Genomic DNA, 20033 nt, shown 5'->3' on the forward strand with positions numbered 1-20033 from the left:
CGAGCAATACCGCCAACAAGGTAGAGCGGGGCCAGAAGGACCATGCCCAAGCACTGACAGCTGGGGCGGGGCGGGGCGGGGGCGGGACCGGAGCTTGGCCACGCCACTTCCGCCGGAAGTTTAACTGCCGGCTTCCTGTTGGAGTTGGTCCGGCAAGTCTGGGAGCTGCGTTTCTGAAAGGGGAAGGCGCCCCAGATTTACTTTCTAAAATCCTCTTCGGACCAGTTGTGAGTGGGCTCTATCCAGACGTTGAGGTTGAAGCAGCCCCCGCCCGAGGGCGGCTGCGGGCTAGCAGAAAGGGACCCTCTGTCTTGCGGAACGGAGGCACTGCGTACAGGCTGTTTCCGGGGGGGGCCAGATTACGTCGTTGCTCCGCGCTCCGCCCCTCGAGGGGCCACGTCTCCACCGGAGCGGCCGGGCCGGGCGTTCGCCGCGGCTTCCGCACCGCCGGGGTGAGGGTCGCGGGGTGGTGCTTGGGCAGGAACGCTGGTCGCGGAGGGCGCGAGAATCCAGGGAACTGCAGCACAGTCGGGGTATGGGCTGGGAGAAGGGCGGCGGGGCCCGAGCGGACGGGGAGGCCGACCGCAACTCTGTCTTGAGCGGCAACGCCCCGCGCTAGTCTGGCTCCTCACCGTTGGTAGCCTCCGGGCCTGGAAGCTGGCTTGTGCAGCTGTTAGGGAACTGGGTTCATAAATAAACATACATTCGAGCCCTTCCGGAGCTCTGTCTACCCGTGCCAGGGAGAAATTTGTTCAGGGGTACCCGCAGCTGCTGTTGGAGCTGCTGAGAAACAGCTCTTGTCCTTTTGCAGAAGTTATGTCAAGATGACATGCGTGATTTCGTGTCGGATGGTTAGTGTGAAGCTTGGTTTAAAGAACGCGTGTGATCTCAGTCTCTGAGTCCACTTCGATTCCATCTCGATCCTGGGTGCTTAGAGGCGTTTCACCGGTGCAGTAATACTTTCCAGAGGGAGTGAGGCCAGGCTTTGTCACTAGTGTCCTGGTGTTGCGTGAACAGCTCCGCCTTCATTCAACAACTGTTGGTCGTGTGATGGGCAACACTCACTGTAGGTCCTGGAATCCAGAGCTGAAATCGTGTCAGGATCCCTGCTGTACTGAGCTTACCTCGTAGTGGAGGATAAATGAGACATTGTTGAGAGAGTATTAGGCGGTGCTTGGGGTGGGTCTGTAGGAAAGCCTGTCCGCGAAAGTGACTTTTGACCTAAGGTTTCTATCACAAGAAATTAGCCGTGAAAAACGGTGGGATAAGAGTGTTTCAAGCAGAATGAACAGCAAGTGTGATGACCCCGAGGGAGGAGTAAATCTGATGTTCTTAGAGAAGTATGGCAAGTGTGTAATTGAAAAGGAAGAAAGCGATAAGGGACAAGGATGCAGTGTGGGGAGGGGCCAGATGGTATGCAGTTTCCTAGTTCAGTGTAAGAGGCTTAGATTTTATTGTCAGTGTGATTGGAAATCACTGGGACATTGTAAGCCATTTACAGGTGACTCATGGGTTTGTTTTTTTTACTTTTTAAATTGTCCCTTAAGTATTGGAAACATAACATTTTATTGGCGTGATAGCCTTCAGTTACAGTGGGCCTTGAATGGCAAGAAAAGGAAATAAAAATCATCTGACATTACTCAGATTCTAAAGTAGCCTTTTTTTTTTTGCCAGTTGCCTTAAGCAGCAGTATAATTTTTAAAGTGTAGTTAACTTACAAACTTATGTTAGTTTCAGGTGTATAACATAGTAATTTGATGTGGGTTTTTTTGTTTTTTTTTTTCTTGTTTTTGGGTTGCACTCTGAGGCATGTGAGATTCCCAAGCCAGGGATTGAATCCATGCCTCCTGCAGTGGAAGCATGAGTCATAACCACTGGATGACCAGGGTCCTGATGTTTTTGTAGATTACACTCTGTACTTTCCATTCCATGCAGGGGTGTTATAGAATACTGGCTGTATTCTCTGTGCTGTACATTACATCCTTGTAACTTATTTATACCTAGTAGTTTGTGTCTCTTAATCCCCTTTATCTACTTTGCCCATCCCCCTTCCCTTCTCCTCTCTGGTGACCAGTAGTTTGTATCTCAGAGTCTGTTTCTTTTTTGTTTTATTTGTCCTGTTTTTTAGATTCTGCAAGTGATAACATACAGTATTTGACTTTTTCTGTCTTGACTTCTTTCACTGAGCATAATGCCCTTCAGGTCTATCCATGTTGTCACAAGTGGCAAAATTCTGTTCTTTTTTATGTCTGAGTAATATTACAGAGTGTGTGTACGTGTGTGTACACTGTATCTTTATCCAAGCAGTGTGCCTTCTTGAATGAGAATATCTTCAGTTGGCTTTTATCTGTTGATTTTGACAAGAAACAGTTGAAGGAAAAAATAACAAAAGTTATGGGGCATGTCCCTTGTTGCATTTAATCCTGGCACAAGTTTTTTGGTCTTTTTCTCATCATCTTACTGATGGGATCACCATCTAAGAGTGGTTAAGAAATCTGCCCGTGATCTCACAGCTGAGTGTGGAGGACTCAGGACCTAAAGCCAAGCTGTCTGATGCCTGAGTCTGTTCTTTACGTTACACTGCTCTACAGTGACATGAGGCTTTCTGGGTTTTCACTTTGGCCATGCTCTGTTGTTTCTCTTTTTGTTTGGGACATGCTGCATGGCTTGCAGGATCTTAGTTCCCCAGCCAGGGATCAAACCTGTGATCTCGGCAATGAAAGAGCAAAGTCTTGACCACTGGACCACCATGGAATTCCCATGCTCTGTTGTATCTGAATTGCCAATAGGACCATCGTAAAGAAGGTGGAGTAGATGGAGCTGTTGATGTGCGTATACCAGATCAAAGTGATCTGCTGCCTGGGGGAAGCTGGAGATCATGTAGTCGCCTGAGATGGTAGTTTCTCAGTCTGAAGTCTCTTAATGTCAGACAGTGGTGAACCTAGAGTTACATACTTTTTGAAGTTCTAAGTGATACCTTTGCTTCATCTCTTCCCTCTGGGAAACACAGAATGCAGGTGGTCAGAAATGGTACTGTGATTAGGCTGATCTCTGTTTTTTTAATCACAAAATGGAGTACATGTTACTAATAACAGCTTCCTTGTGATGTACTCCCAGCTGTCTAACCCTCCTTGTCCTGTTTTTGTCAGTAGTCTGAAATAATGAGGCCTGGATGACTGAGTCATGCTAAGTAAAATTCACATGAGGCTGAGGATACATGGAGAATGCCAGTGTATTATAGATAGGGAGGCATGTCCCTTCCCCAGAGGCTGCTTCTGGTGTTCTGTGAATCCTATCTCTTGTCTGGCTTCAGGCAGGGCTGTGTGTGAACAGGAGCCACTTTCATAAGTTACCAGAACAAGCCACAGTCACAGGGTCTCCAGGGCTGCACCATTCATCTCAAGGGGTGGGGGTTGAGGGGGCAGTTAGGGCTCCTTGGGAATCAGAAGACTTCTTGTTTATCAAGAAATCCAAATAAAGGCAAGCAAATGCATGGACTCTGCATTACTATTAGGCTCAAACAGCCTGACACATTTCTCTCTGTCTTTGGTGTGCCTTCCTCAGTGCACACAAACGTCTCGGCCAATGCTCTCTTTCCTGCATAGTGTCAGGGTCAGGTGTTGTCACTGCTTGCTTCAGTAACACATTCCCTGTGGCTCCTTAGATGCTTCTCTGACCTGTGGCCATTTACATGCTGCTATCCCAGTTTGTACCTCCCAGGTGTTCTTTGCCCTCCCAGAACTGTGACTCCCAACTGCATTGAGTAGTAGAATTATCCTATATTTGACAAAGCATTGTGGATATTCAAGGATGCAAATACTGTATCGTTTTGTTTTCGAACTACTAGCTTGGTTGCTAAGGGGTAGGACTTGGTGGAGGCAGAGATTTGTTTGTCAGCAGCCTGCATTGAGCACTACTCTGTGTAGGGGATGTTTGAGGGGGTAGGGGCAGACCTGGAGTGGTGATTTCTGTGTCTAGGATCTTACAGGGTGATGGAAGAGATGGGCACACACACGATTGCCGTGTGATATTCACCGACTGAATGGACATGAGTTTGGGTAAACTCCGGGAATTGGTGATGGACAGGGAGGCCTGGCGTGCTGCGGTTCATGGGGTCGCAAAGAGTCGGACGTGACTGAGCGACTGAACTGAACTGATGCACGCAGGGGTATCATGATGGCACAGAGGGGTGCTTTACCTGAGACTCAGGAGACTTGAGAGCTGTGCCTAGTGGCAGACATGAAAGGATCCGGGGGGATTTGCCTGGTGGTCAAAGGGAAAAGGGCATTGGCAACAGAGAGACCAGCTCTGAAAAGCACTTATCTGTTGTTGTTACCCTCTCAGGCAGGCATCTTAGGGAACATGTGATAATGTAGGCAGCTTCACCCCACCCCCACAAGACAGAAACAGAGACATTTCAAAGCAAAATGCAAATATCTTCCTTTGTTAAGTAGCGTTTCAGGATGGCCAGCACTTACCATACACTGTAGGCAGGGACAGTTGATTCCACAGCCCACTGTGTGTGTCCCAGCCCGACCATCTGTAGTCACCTGTCTGTGAAGTGAAGCCTGTGGTGAAGGGACAGCCTGGGTGTGCCCTTGCCTAGCCTTGCGGGCATCACCTCCTCTATGGTGTCACTCTGGCCAGCTTACCACCAGCTGTGCCCACGGAGTGAGGGCAGGCTCAGCAGGTGTCCCAGTGGTGTGCTGTGCAGCCGGGTCCCTGTGAGATGGTGGCTTTCAGAGGGACCTGTGGACTGGCCTGTTTGTCTACCCACCTTCCAACCTGGAAAGTGTCTCCGTGGATGAAAGAGGTTACCGAATGTTGTAGAGACAGAAACTAAGTTGAGACCTCATTGCACATAGGATCATGTTTGGTTGACCTTGGTACCTCCCTTCAGACATTGTTTTAGTTCTCAAATATTTCCTCGCACCAGGCACCATGAGCCAGCAGCACCCTGTGCTTATTGATTCACTACACTGGATTGTAGCTACTCATGTTTTCACACAGTTCTATCTGTGATCCTTTCAAGTACAGAGTTTTAGTACTAGCTCTGCACTTGATAGTAGACATGGGACATCCCCCAGCAGTCCACTGGTTAGGACTGTGTACTTTCAATGGTGAGGGGCTGGGTTCAATCCCTGGTTAGGGAACTAAGATCCTGCAAGCCATGAGGCCACCAAAAAAAAAGTCAGCATAGCCTTTTTATATTCATAACAGCACTTATTAATCCATGATGTTGCTGGCCTGTCGGGTGCCAGATAGCAGAGGGAAATGTGTGGATGATTGACACTGCAGTTCAAACACTGCTGGGTTCCCATCGCTAGGTATTCACAGGTTGTGCCAGCCACTAAGGACTGCCTGTTCATGGGTGACAGGGTGACAGAGAGCTGGGGAGAAACAGGATCATCTAGTGAGAGTCAGCTGTTGCTTAGGCTCTTCTCAAAAACATCTATGTGGCATTTGGAAGCCGTGGAGGAAAGTCCCGTAAATTTTTGTCCTGGAACTCGTGAAACACCAAACAGTACATAGGGTAATATGAAATCTTATCTTCAAGGAAGTAAATGCCACCATTTCTGCAGAATAATAGCAGCACCTTATCTGTTGAGGAGGAAACGAGGTGATAATATCCTCATTACACTTCAAAAGCAGTAACCAGTTGCCAGGCTTTGGGGCAGTTTTGCTCCCTTAAATTCAGCTTGGCAGAACAAGCTGAAAGATAGCAGATCTTGTGAGAAATGAAGAATGCATCTGGTCACCTGCTGTGAGGTCCTTTCTCTGCCCCCCAGACCCCACTGGCTATTTTCCATGTGTCCTCATCCCCCCATGCTTCCTCCGTTAGTGTCCTGTTTACCGTGCTGCTACGTCTTCCTTGTTGACCTCTGGTTCTAAGGCATGGCCTGGGCACTGACATGCCAGGTCTCCTGGGAGAGGAGCTCACCCTTTGACCCCTGTGAGCACTTGGGCCTCTGTGTCCAATACTAAAGCCACTGGCCACATGCGCTGTTTACATACAGGTCAGTTAAGTTTAAATAAAGACAGCTCCTCAGTCATCCAAGCCCCACCCCCAGCTCTGCGGATTACATGGAGGAGCTTCTCACCCTGGTGGGGGATGGTTTTCAGCAGTCATCAGTGCAGATGGCCTTCAGGGATGGGCCAGATGGGTCTGGGTCAGTTTTTTATCCTCAAAAAATAGGATGCTGTAGGTGCTCAAGGATTATTTGTTGTATGAATATATTTAATATACAGATGCATGTTGGGAACCAAATGTTAGTCTTGGACTTGTTACTTCAAATCTGACAAATGAAGTTTCATAATACCTTCTTTCTCTTTTTATTCCTGTCAGGTATCATGCATGATATTACCTGGTTTGATTTCAGGCCATCTGTGAGACTGTAAATCTCTTCCCCAAAATGGCAAACCTAGTGTGGTCCGTCCCAGGAGCTTTTGGCCATTGCTAATGGCAGAAACTGAACTCGCTCCCAGTTCACTTGTAGCCTCTGAGCGTCAGCCCAGCCCGTGTCACCCTGACCATGGACAGTGCAGCGGCTGTGCAGGAGGGCCTGGTGGAGGACAGATCCGGCAGTGGCACCTCAGCTCAACCCGAGGGCCCCCCAAAACCCCCTGGCTCACTGGCGCCGCTGGATCAGTGGGATGAAGCCCAGTGTAAGTTGCCAGTTACTCTGTGTTCTGCTCACATCTTACCTTTAAACAGGAGAACAGAGGTCGTCTTGCCTTTTGGAAGAAGACAGTGATGTCTAAGAGCTTAATGAACTTTATAATTCATTCAGAGTGTGTTTTTATGTATTTTTTTAGTTGAGGCCAACTTTAACTCAAACACCATGTGTGTTAAATGAAATGGGAACTTTCTGGAGCTTTCTGCTCCAGAGGGATGGAGCAGCATGGTTTACCCATAAGGCTTGTGCAGATCTTCACTGACACACTGTCTCCTGCCTAACATTCTACCTTTTTGGTTGGTTGGTTGTCAGATTTTTACTAACTGGAAAGTGTGCCGCTAATGCTCTGAGGATTACTGGGTCACATTTCCATGTTAGCTAGTGGCTTCTTCGTGTATAGGAAGCACAGAATAAATGACTGCTTCCTCATGCCCTTTCCTGGGCAGCATGTGCTTGAACATCGTAACATGTGTATGCACTGATTTACTAGCAGAAACTGCGTTTCCCTTCTGGTAAAACAGTGCTCAGGCACCTGAAATGGCTTTGCTGCTTCCTGCTCCTTAAGTGCCAGGTGAGGCTGATGCGGCTTGGCCCAGGATCAAGGGTTCTGCAATTGGAACAACTAGGTCTGCCGCTAACAGGAATGGGCCCTCAACCAAGATGCTTAATTTATTTCCGCCTCACTCTCTTACTGAGAAAATGGAAAGATGAATGGTCCCTGCGTCTTTGTGTGTGTGTCAGTTACTCAGTCATGTCCAACTCTGCGACCCCATAGACTGTAGCCCTCCAGGCTCCTCTGTCCAAGGGATTCTCCAGGTAAGAATATTGGAGTAGGTTACCGTTTCCTTCTCCACCCTGCATCTTAGGGTGGTGGTGAAGGCCCATGTGAAATGTGAGCACTTGGAAAGCACCCAGGAGGTGGGGCTGGCCAGTTTTTGTGTCATCATTATTTGTTTATCCATAATTAGACTTCTGTTTGGAAACAATCAAGTCTTATTATTTATTAGGCCTTCTTTTAGATTTTTTTTAACGTGCAGTGTGACACTCAATTATTTTCGTATGTAAGCAGGATGCTTTAGAGACTCTCCCAGATTTGATAAGCCCATTAGGAAGTGGTATTGACCTGATTAACTTGCATCTGAAATACACGATTTCCTCCCCACTCCCACCCCACCCCTCACCTCAGCTGTTTGTGTAAAAGAACAGACGGTTGTGTCAGAGCTGTGGTGGGGTCCTCCCACTCTGTTTTGTGTCTGCCCCCTCCCCACCACTTTATATTCTAGTTTTCCTTTCAGGGAAGCATGACAGTAAGTGGCTATGTTAGTTGGGACTCACATTTCAAGTGACAGAAACCCATTTTCAGTTTGCTTGGGTACAGAGGGAATTTCCTAGTTGCATACTGGGTACATCATGAGATCCAAGTGGTGCTGACCTTATGGGGACCTGGGGCACTGCAGTGCTTGGGAGCCCCCAGAACATGCCTGGAAGCCTCTCCATGTATCTCCTCAACTCATTGGCTGCCAACTGGCTGCCCATCAGGGGGAGAGCACTTTCCTTTTGATACAAAAATAAGTTTCAGTTAGTGTGTAAGTAACATGTAGTAATGTTAGTAGAGGAGACTCAGCTTGATACACAGGTGAATAGTCATCACTGGTTAACTTGGGTTTTTACCGATTAGGTGTTTGTCAGTCAGAAGCATAGACTCTGGGTTCTGTCCTCACCTTTGGGGAAATCATTCTCATCAGCTGTTCTAATTCTTCACCTTTGATGTCTCATTTTGGATGATAAACTTATGCCTTGAAATAACTTTGGAATCAGCCCTTTGTAAATGTGAGGCTGTGACACTGGTTAGTACTGCTATTAACAGTGCTTATTAGAAACATTGTTGGCCACGTTTTAAGGATTTGTGGAGGGTTTTTTTGCTAATTTTTTAAAAACAGACTTTCGTAAGATTTCTTACTGGTCTTGTTAAATGAAAAGGAAACATGACTACTGAAATTTTACAGCTGTAGTGCGGAAGGTGAGGAGGGTGTCCTGCAGGTGAGGGCATTACTCTGCAAGGTTGAGTCACTTGTCCACATCACCTGCCCTTTGGAAGGACAGGCTTGCTGTCCTCGCAGAGTGAACAGGTTCCTGGGATGTGGAGAGTGCTCCCATGTCTAGATTCCCTCTTCTCCTGTTTTAGTTGTGAAAACATGATGGCCCAGCACACCCTCTTTTCCAGGTGCCAGTGCCAAGGTAAACAGGACTTCAGATGAAGGACGCCAGGGGGACACCTGTCTGAATGGGCCGATACCACAGTTCCCAGAGCCTCCCTCGCCAGCGGGTCCTGATGCGTCTCCAGGTGTGGCTGGTTTCCATGACAACCTAAGGAAGTCTCAGGGGACTAGTGCTGAGGGCATTGTTAGAAAAGAAGCTTTGCAGTCCCTCAGACTCAGTCTTCCTATGCAAGAAACGCAACTGTGTAAGCATCTTCCTGCCGGGCTCTCCCCCACCCCCTCATCCCCCATCCCACCCCCCGGGCCCCTGTCACTCACTGTCCTGGAGAGGCACAGGCCCCGAAGGGCTCGCCCCTCGGCCATTGCTGTTTTATCACCGTGGTGGGTTGTGCGTTTAACAAATAGCTCCATTTCAGAGGGAAGATACGCTTTGTCACAGCCTGATGGTGACAACGGCACTGGAGGCCCCAGTTTGAAGGGCCTGTGCGTGCATGTCTTCCATCACCGGGGGGAGTGAGCAAGCAGCAGTGGGGATTTCATCTTGACAGTTACAGCTTGAAGGCTTTCTTTTATGAGTTACTTTAATCAGCCTTCATTTTGTGCTAATCCCTGGGGATTCAGGGGCAAACAAGTTGCAAACTGTCAGCCTGAGAGCCCTGAAGCCTCCAGGCTTTTCTAACATGCCAGTTTTCACACACAGACTTGTGTAATCTTACCTAATGGGGTCATTTCACAGCTGCTGCTGTTACACCTCGTCCCGCTTCAGTACTTCCTCCCCTCCCCTCCAGGTCAGCCACCTTCTCACATAGTGCCTTGCAGGCCTCTGAAAACAGCCGGGTTGGGAGGATCATTGTTCTTAAGACGGGCCTATGTCCTTCACATCACTGCATGCTCTTCTCACCTAGTGTTGTCACTGGCGATTGCCCCACGTCAGTTGGTGCAGCTCCACATCCATTCTTTTAAGGCTGGAGGAGCCCCGAGTGTGGCCGGTCAGGGCCAGGGGACCAGTGCTGCAGTGAGCAGCTCCCCGTGCGTGTTGCAGCACTGGTGCTCTCACGTCTATGCACTCCATCCCAGGAGCAGAACTCTTGGTCAGAAGCAGTGGTTGGGTTTATCTCCATCATGGCTGGTCACATTGCAAGGGCGCTGATGCCCTGTGAGAGGACAGAGATGCTGTTTCCCTTCAGTCTTCACCAGTCTGCTGGGTGTGCAGCAATGCTGCCTTGATGCTTTCATTTGCACTTGCGCACCCATGCTTACTAGAGGGTGTTCACAGGAATTTTTTCTTTATGCTGTTAGTGTCACAGCATACTTTAAACATTTCTGTAAACAAACTGTTAGCATGTCAGCCAGGATGCCGTGCGAAATCCTGGATCCTGACCTGAGGGGTTTGTGAGCTCTGGCCCCAGGTTCTCCTGCTTTTCCCCTGCCCACCCCTCCCAGGAATGTGCCCAGCCCTGAGGCCATACCTCTGGTGGTCTCTGCCATCTGGACCACTTAGTGATGTGAAAAGTATATAAGCTCTTTCATATGAAACGTATATGGAGAGTATGAGTGCACAATCAGTAACAACACTAGTGAATTCCTAGTGAAATTCTTGGCGACTGCTCAGGTTTTAGGGATTATTTAAAACAACAGCAGCCTCCCTCCCAGAATTCGTATTTGAGGATGGTGCCGCCCAGGAAGGGGCTCAGTTACAGCATTCCTCTGCTCTCACCAGCCCTTGGCCCTGAGCTGGGAGGCCTGGGTCTTGCCTACCTTTCACTCACTGTTCAGCTCTTTTTTTTACCCAAAGTGAAAGTTTGGGCTTTGATATTTTAAGTTTTGTTAGCTGCCCGAAAGTTGTCAGCATAGTTCCCCTCTTGTCCCTGAGCGTGGCCCTTGGACTGGAGTCGCCTCGGGTAGGAAACTGAGGTAATCTGCTGGGATGTTCCTGGGTAAAGCAGGCGAGTTTGGTAGCATGTTCCTGTTAGCTGCTGCTGCCTGTCGTTCCATCAGGATTGCTGTTCATGTCCCTCTGTAATGTAAGGAAGCAGAGTTAGAGCTTGGTGGGAGCCTCAGAACACTCACACTGGCACCAACTTCAAGTTCAGTTCTTTAATTACTAAAAGGCGCAAGTGGCTCGCGTCCTGTTTTATTGGCGGGATGCCCATAGGTGGCGGTGCGCTGCTGGCGGAGGCACCACCCCTGTGCTGGGCCCTGTGTCTGCCACCAGGTGGGTCCTGTCTGTGGTCAGTGTCCAAGGCTTACAGTTCTCCATCCGTTTGCAAACAGTTCTTTCAAACTAGACAGTCATGTATTATTTAAAGCTAAATCATATCGGTAATAAAACGCAAGACAGCCAAGCTGCTCTTCTGATTTATCTTCTGTGTGCTATTGTGTTGTGAGTTTCTAAATGGCTATTTCCCCACCTCAGGCTCAACAGAGGCTTCGCTGCCCTTGGAGAAGGAGGAGCAGGTCCGACTGCAGGCTCGGAAGCGGCTGGAAGAACAGCTCAAACAGTACAGGGTGAAACGCCAGCAGGAAAGAGTGAGTCTCCCTCTCTCGAACCAGCTAATGGAAAAAACAGCAGGCAGTCAGTCGTAATTCTAGGATCTGCTGTTTATTTCTCTTTACTGGGATGGGCTTGTGTGTGTGTCTACAAAGATCATCTTTCTCATGTAGTTCCCACCCTTTGAGGAGATTCCATGGGGCTCTGGTTCCCACCCCTCTGGTCCTTCTTTCCTCCAAACAGGCATGTTTTATGTCTAAATCTGCCATTAGAAGAGCAGAGGCAGCGAACATGTGGGTGTAACCGCTCTCTGTACTTGAGCAGCCAGTCCTGGGTTTGACTTGTTTATTGTGTAAGTGATAGTGTTTCTGCTGAACTTTGCTGTATGGTATTAGACTGTGTGGCGTGTCACACACATGATACGTGTGTGCATGTATGTTAGTCACTCAGTCATGTCCAGCTCTTTGTGACTGCATGGACTCCTCTGTCCCTAGGATTCTCAAGGCAAAAATGCTGGAGTGGATTGCCGTTTCCTTCTCCAAAGTATGTGCATAAGCTTTCCTAAAATCAGTTTTATTCAGGTATGAAATCCTCATTAGGATACTAATGAAAATAGTATTTTTAATCAGTCGAGTGAATCTAGGAAAGGCGTGTGTGAAGGTTCACTTCAGTCTTAATCCACGTTTATTGTGAACTTGAGAAATTTCAAATTAAAGGAATTTGAAACTAAACGAACTAAAAAAATAACATGCTTTAAAAAAATAAAACACTTGCAGTGAATGATTTAGTTGTGACAAGTCCTTATCAGAATTGGCCATTTGTTTTCCCAAGAGAGGATCTTGGCTTTTCGAGTGTCACTGCTCCGAAGCCAATGTAAACAGACTGGAAGAGCCAGCACCAGGCTATGAACTGACTGAGGCTCCCACCCAGTCAGGGGCATTCAGGCATCTATCCAGGTGGCCTGTCAGAAAATCTTACAGTGACAGTCAGTAGTCAGGAGTTATGTGCACCAGGCAATGTTAATTTCCCCACAGATTTTACAGTGAGACTCAGGCAGGTAAAGAACTTGCCAACGGTCACTTAGCAGTAAAGTGGCGGAACCAAGATACAGACCAGCCAGTGTACATGTGCCCCATCCTGTCCGCAGCCTGCCTCTCAGGTTTGCACTGCAAGTCCAAGCTCTGTCTGGGTCATCCAGCATTAGGCAATTAATGTGTCAGGAGTTCAGGGTGAAATTTAACATCAGTTCCCATCTTTAAAAATTATATGTACATGGGACTTCCCGGTGGTCCAATGGTTAAGAATCTACCTTGCAATGCAGAGGATGTAGGTTTGATCCCTGTTCAGGCAACTAAGATCCCACGTGCTTTCAGGCAACTAAGCCCGCAAGCTGCAACTACAGAGCCCATGTGCTCTGGAGCCCACGTATCACAGCTAAAGAGCCTGTGCACGGCAACAAAAGTCCCGCAGGATGCGACCAAAGATCTCGTGCCACTAAGAAAGACCCCATGCAGCAAATTAAAAACAAAACAAGCCAGCAAAAACAGGTAAACTAAAAATGTGCTTAGTCTATCAGTCGTGTCTGACTCTTTGCAACCCCATGGACTGTAGCCCCCCAAGCTCCTCTGTTCATGGGGACTCCCCAGGCAAGAGTACTGGTGTGAGTTGCCATGTCCTCCTCCAGGGGATCTTCCCAACCCAGGGATCAAACCCAGGTCTCCCACATTGCAGGATTCTTTACCATCTGAGCCACCAGGGAAGCCCAAACTAAGAATAAAAAGATACTTCTTTAGGAGTGTAACTCATACTTCATGTCTAAAGGCTAGAGAGGATGAGTGAAAGTGCCCCCGTTTTGTAGTCTGGTAAATACTTTGAGAGTGTCAACCGCACGGGTCCTTCATGTAGAGGTGAAGATTGTGTACAGGGCAAGCGCCCTCTCTGTGCTGCTCTTCACACGACCTTTCTCACGCACCTGTCTTCCCTCAGCTCAGTAGAGACCCTCCTCACCCTTATGTAACCATGCGCACATACCAGCGTTGCATTAAGCAGCCCGAAGTGATCAACATTTTAGGTTATCTCTAATTTTTTGAAGTTGCAAACAGTGCTGCAGTGAATGTTTTGTGTCTTGGTATACTTTTGTGGGTAAATCCTTAACTGTTAAATTATTGGGTAAAAGGTTTTATGTATTTGTTAGTTGATAAGGACTGGTTTACATTCCATTCAGCAGTCTGTAAGACTGCTAGACTTCTCATCTTTGGGAGGATTAGAAATAATAAAAATTGAATCTTTGTTCTCAGATAGCTGAGAAAAAAAGTACTTCCTAACAATAAGCACTTTTTTACATATTGGCTGAGTGTCTTTGTCAGCCTTTGTCTGTTTTTCAGTTTGTCTTTTTGCTGTGTTGGTACTATATATGAGGAAATTATTCCCTTTTAGTATTTTTGCAAATAATTTTTTCTTAATTTTCCATGACTTCTTTTCTGGTATATTTTTTGCTGCACATCAGCTTTTTGTTTTTATTCATTTTGGCTTTGCTGCTTGGCTAATAGAATCTTAAGGGATTGAACCTGAGCCCCCTGCAGTGGAAGCTCAGAGTCCTAACCTCTGGACCACCAGGGAAGACCCTGCACATTGGATTTGAACGTTTACAGTCAGAACTTTCAGTCTTTGCTGTTACTTCTTTTAAGGTTTATATCATATTTAAGATCTCCCTATTTGAAGGATATAAATTCACCTCTTTTATTTTTATACTAAAAGTAAGAGATAATATAAAAAGTTTTCAGAAGTTATGTTTTTTATTTTATAATGTAGATATAATCCACTTGCTTGGATGGAGGCGAGAGGTAGGAATGAGCCTCTTTGTGAACTGCTGGTCAATTATCTGAAGGCTGCTTATTTTGTAGTCTGTCTTTTCACTTTTTGCCATTCTCCCTTAATATCTATAGACGCCACCAATACTTGGGCCAGTTCTTGGGCTGTGTTCTGTGTCATCAGTCCGTCAACTGCTTTTCTTGGTCTCTGTGGCTCTAATTATGGCAGCGTTATAGTGTGTGTATCTGTCTGGGTGGTCCGGTCAGTCTGCCACCCCGCATCCCTTACTCTTCCTCGCTGCTCCGACTCACTTATCCTTGCTGCCATGTCGTAGCATCGTTCCGAGATGCTCCTCACCCAACTTGTCCCTCACCACTTTGTGACTGCACTGACTTTATAGAATAACATGAACTGAACATTAATTTATTTGTAGAAGAAAGTCATGTTCATTTAGCATCAAGGAATGTCATCTTCTCACATCCTCAGCTTCATTCAAGGCCAGTTGGGAAGTTCTAGATAACACAATGATATAAGAAAAAGAAATGAGAGATATAAGTATTTAAAAATAGACGAGGGCTTCCCTGGTGCTCAGTGGTGAAGAATCTGCCTGCCAGTGTGGGAGACATGGGTTTGATCCCTGGTCTAGGAATATCCCACGTGCCGTGGAGCAACTAAGCCCATGTGCCACAACTATTGAGCTCATGCTCTAGAGCCCAGGAGCTGCAACTCCTGAACCCACATGCTGCACCTGCTGAAGCCCACATGCCCTAGAGCCTGTGTTCAGCAACAAGAGAAGCCATCGCAATGAGAAGCCCATGTACCGCAACTAGTGAGTAGCCCCTGCTTGCCTCAACTAGAGAAAAGCCTGTGCAGCAACAAAGACCCAGTGCAGCAAAAAATATAAGAGAAATGACATTGTTATTTGCAGGTGTTGATAACACTTTAGAAAAATGCTGATGAATCAACTGAAAATTCTATTATTATAAGTTTATTATAATATTATAAAATAATTGGGGTTCAGAAATTGTCAGTTTGAAATACAGATATGACAAGTAGTTATCCTAGTATGACCAGTTATAAAATTAGAGGGGAAAAAATAATATTTACAGTATTAACAGAATAATTTCTAAGTATCAAATGGCAACAAAAATGGTTTAGAACCTAGATAAAACACTACATAAGTTTCTCTGTCAAGGATCATGCAAATAGATATGAATAAATGGAGGAAAACTGCTCATTATCCCGTAATTATAAATTTATGGTAATTCTAATTCAACAGGACCAATATTCTAACTTGAAAAATTTCAAGGTTTATCTAAAAGAACATGAGAGAATAGGCAGGGAAATTTTGTGAAGGAGGCGTGATGAGGAAGGACTTGCTCTAGTAGGTGTTTTAAAATGTCATCAGGTCACAGTCATGACAGGCCTGTGCTTGGACTTTGCCTGGGATGGACATGGAGGAGTGAGGTCAAGAATGGAAGGCCCGTGATGTGGGAACATGGCGGGAGGGTGCTCTGTTTATGTAATCAGTATGGCCTTTCTCGGTGGCGATTTTTGAATGCTGCTTGTCAATTTTAAACATAATTTTTGTACTTTTTTTTCCTCCTCAGTCCAGTCAACCTGTAACTAAAACGAGACTTTTTAGCACACTTGATCCTGAACTCATGTTGAACCCAGAAACCTTACCGAGGGCCAGTGCCGTGGCTATGACAAAAGAATATTCCTTCCTGCGCACCAGTGTCCCTCGGGGGCCGAAGGTGGGCAGCTTAGGGCTCCTGGCACATCCTAAGGAGAAAAAAAGTTCCAAATCAAGCAAAATTCGGTCTCTGGCTGATTACAGAACTGAAGATTCAGACGTTCGGAATTCTGGTGGAAATGTTCCAGCTCCGGCCTCTACCAGGGGCTCCCTGAAGCAGAACCGAGGCAGCGCGACATCAGTGGTGTCTGAGGTCAGCCTGTGCCCCGAGGCCGACGACCGCCTGGAGAATGCGTCCCTGACTGGAGACAACGTGTCCGAGGCTGACGGGACGGAGAGCGATAGCTCCTCCTACAGCAGCGTCTCCGCCCGCGGGACACCAGGCATCCCAGCGAACATGGGGGGCATGCGTGAGGCCCCCTACGTGGTCAGTGGCAGGGAGATCGCAGTTGGAGCCCTGGGCCAGTTCCCCTCCATCTCAGATGTCCTGCAGGCTGCAGCAGCCGAGCACCAAGAGCAGAGGCAGGAAGTCAATGGGGAGACGCGAAGCCGGACCAATAGCATCTGCAGCAGGTGGGTGACGCTGGAGCCCACGAGACACCACCTTCTTCTCGGAGTTCCCACTCAGTCCTTAACATTTCATTTATACACTCTCTGTTGCTTTGTTAGAAAAGAAACTGGGTCTGATGAGTGCTTACCTGCAATGTTAAGGTACTCTGCTTTCCAGGATTTGTTGCATTGATGTGACATGGATTCATGTCTCCATAAAGGTGTTCTGGCCCTGTGCTGGCTGTAAAGGCCCTACTGTGGGCAAGAGTTTGAGCTTTAACTCTCTACCTAAATCTTTTTACTTATCTGTTTCTTAAAAAAAGTAGGGAAAGGGCTTAAACCTAAGGACTTGACCTAATTTTAAAAATTAGAAAAGATGGTTAAGAATTCATCTTCCAAAGCAGGGGATACAGGTTTGATCCCTGGCAGGGAACTAAGGGGAGAAGGCAGTGGCACCCGACTCCAGTACTCTTGCCTAGAGAATCCCATGGATGGAGGAGCCTGGTAGGCTACAGTCCATGGGGTCGCTAAGAGTCGGACACGACTGAGCGACTTCACTTTCACCCATTGGAGAAGGAAATGGCAACCCACTCCAGTGTTCTTGCCTGGAGAATCCCAGGGACGCGGGAGCCTGGTGGGCTGGCGCCTATGGGGTTGCACAGAGTCAGACACGACTGATGTGACTTAGCAGCAGCAGCAGCAGGGAACTAAAGTCACATGTGCCTCGGGGCAACTAAGCCCAAGTGCTGCAACTAGAGAGAAGCCTATACCACAATGAAAAAAAATTGTTTTAATTAGGGGAGACTAGCCAGAAGGGTGTGAAATCTGGAGAGTATGGACAGTATAAAGGAAGATAATGATCAATTATACTCCCACCACCTGATCCTTTTGTCTTTATCCTCTAGTGTGTCCATGGAAAGCTCTGTTGCTGAAACTCATGATGAAATGTTGCAGGTTCTTAAAGAAAAAATGAGACTCGAAGGACAGCTGGAAGCTTTATCATTAGAAGCTAGTCAGGTAATTGAAATTTGATGGATGTATTAATGTGCCATGTCTTTGGAAAGAATGTACAATTTCCTATTCACTACACACCAAGTTTTACAGATGTATTTAAGAAGAAGCTTTATCATCATTAGCAGCCTTGTCCTCGTAACCATTTATTTTTCTCTCTTCTGTCAGCCTTGGCAAGAAGCATGCTAGTTTCCCACTCCGACTGTGGGGTCTCTCCCTGTATCTCTGTCAGGATCTGCCTTGGATACCTCCTAGCTCCGCTATTAGAGACCTAAGAGACCATAACAGTTCAATCTTTGGAGTGGATTTCACCTTTTTCTGGCCCAGTGAAATTGTCATCTTTGTCCCTTTAGTACTTTTTGCTTTTTCTGATATGAATTTTGCTTTATCTGGTTAGCATATGCCTGAAAAATCATTTTCCATCCCTTAATTCTCCACATTCCTATCAACGATCAGAGTAAATCAGTTCAGCTGCCTTTGACCCTCTGCACTTGGCAGGAAGATGGCAAGGGCCTGGGGAGGTGTCTGGTCAAGACAGTGGGGTAGAGGGTAGGGGCTGTCCCCTCAGTAACCTGTGCTGTGGGGATGTGGGGAGGGCACCCACACTAGAATGCTTGCTCTGCTGCATAAACTCCAGACTGAAGAGGTGATTACTGAGGTTTCAAGGTTCCTTTTGGTTGTACATGGTTTTCACTTTGTCCTCCTGTGGAACATGAGAGATACCTGGAGTAACAGGCAAGTTTGGCCTTGGAGTACAAAATTAAGCAGGGCAAAGGCTAACAGAGTTTTGCCAAGAGAACACACTGGTCATAGCAAACACCTTCTTCCAACAATGCAAGAGAAAACTCTACACATGGGCATCACCAGATGGTCAATACCAAAATCAGATTGATTATATTCTTGGCAGCCGAAGATGGAGAAACTCTATATAGAGTCAGCAAAAACAAGACTAGGAGCTGACTGTGGCTCAGATCATGAACTCCTTACTGCAAAATTTAGTCTTAAATTGAAGAAAGTAGGGAAAACCACTAGACCATTCAGGTATGACCTAAATCAAGTCCCTCACGATTATACAGTGGAAGTGACAAGTGTGCCTGAAGACAGAGTGCCTGAAGAACTGTGGATAGAGATTCAAGACATTGTACAGGAAACAGTGATCAAGGCCATCCCCAAGAAAAAGAAATGCAAGAAGGCAAAATGGTTGTCTGAGGAAGCCTTACACATAGCTGAGAAAAGAGAAGCTAAAGGCAAAGGAGAAAAGGAAAGATATACCCATTTGAATGCAGAGTTCCAAAGAAATAGCAAGGAGAGATAAGAAAGCCTCCCTAAGTGATCAATGCAAAGAAATAGAAGAAAACAATAGAATGGGAAAGACTAGAGATCTCTTCAAGAAAATTAGAGATATTAAGGAAACATTTCGTGCAAAGATAGGCACAATAAAGGACAGAAACAGTATGGACCTAACAGAAGCAGAAGATACTAAGAAGAGGTGGCAAGAATACACAGAAGAACTATGCAAAAAAGGTCTTTAACCAGATAACCATGATGGTGTGATCACCTAGAGCCAGACATCCTGGAATGTGACGTCAAGTGGGCCTTAGAAAGCATCACTATGAGCAAAGCTAGTGGAGGTGATGGAATTCCAGCTGAGCTATTTCAAATCCTAAAAGATGATGGTGTGAAAGTGCTGCACTCAATATGCCAGCAAATTTGGAAAACTCAGCAGTGGCCACAGGACTGGAAAAGGTCAGTTTTCATTCCAGTCCCAAAGAAAAGCAATGCAAAAGAATATTCAAACAACCACACAATTGCACTCATCTCACACGCTAGCAAAGTAATGCTCAAAATTCTACAAGCGAGTCTTCACCAGTATATGAATTGAGAACTTCCAGATGTTCAAGCTGGATTTAGAAAAGGCAGAGGAGCCAGAGATCAAATTGCCAACATCTGTTGGATCATAGAAAAATCAAGAGAGTTCCAGAAAAACATCTACTTCTGCTTTATTGACTACACCAAAGCCTTTGACTGTGGATCACAACAAACTGTGGAAAATTTTCAAGAGATGGGATTGAATACCAGACCACCTTATCTGCCTCCTGAGAAATATACGCAGGTTAAGAAGCAGCAGTTAGAATCAGACGTGGAACAGTTGACTGGTTCCAAATTGGGAAAGGAGTACGTCAAGGCTACTTATTGTCACCCTGCTTATTTAACTTATATGCAGAGTACATCATGCAAAATGCCGGGCTGGATGAAGCACAAGCTGGAATCAAGATTGCTAGGAGAAATATCAATAACCTCAAACATGCAGATGACATCACCTTTATGGCAGAAAGCAAAAAGGAACTAAAGAGCCTCTTGATGAAAGTGAAAGAGGAAAGTGAAAAAGCTGCCTTAAACCTCAACATTCAAAACATGAAGATCATGGCATCCGGTCCCATCACTTCATGGCAAATAGATGGGAAAACAATGGTAACAGTGATAGACTTTGTTTTCTTGGACTCTCAAATCACTGCAGATGATGACTGTAGCCTTGAAATTAAAAGACACTTGCTCCTTGGAAGAAAAGCTATGACCAA

General features: G+C 46.5%; 1 protein-coding gene across 3 annotated transcripts in view; it reads left to right on the top strand.

Moving 5' to 3' along the window:
• The first annotated feature begins 387 nt into the window (after nt 1-387).
• The window catches only part of GOLGA3 (golgin A3), a 46122-nt gene continuing 26476 nt past the window's right edge, over nt 388-20033 (top strand). Inside the window, exons 1-6 of one of the 3 annotated variants that reach the window (XM_052654636.1) lie at nt 388-452; nt 6347-6666; nt 8902-9141; nt 11313-11425; nt 15809-16467; nt 17349-17460. In XM_052654636.1, coding sequence (XP_052510596.1) covers nt 6534-6666; nt 8902-9141; nt 11313-11425; nt 15809-16467; nt 17349-17460 — 1257 coding nt within the window. In that variant the 5' untranslated portion in view covers nt 388-452; nt 6347-6533. Of the gene's footprint in view, nt 534-6346; nt 6667-8901; nt 9142-11312; nt 11426-15808; nt 16468-17348; nt 17461-20033 lie in introns of all 3 variants that reach the window. The other 2 variants (XM_052654638.1, XM_052654637.1) reach the window with 2 other exon arrangements.

Source organism: Budorcas taxicolor, chromosome 17 (genome assembly GCF_023091745.1).
Source record: "Budorcas taxicolor isolate Tak-1 chromosome 17, Takin1.1, whole genome shotgun sequence".
Classification (NCBI taxonomy): Eukaryota; Metazoa; Chordata; class Mammalia; order Artiodactyla; family Bovidae; genus Budorcas; species Budorcas taxicolor.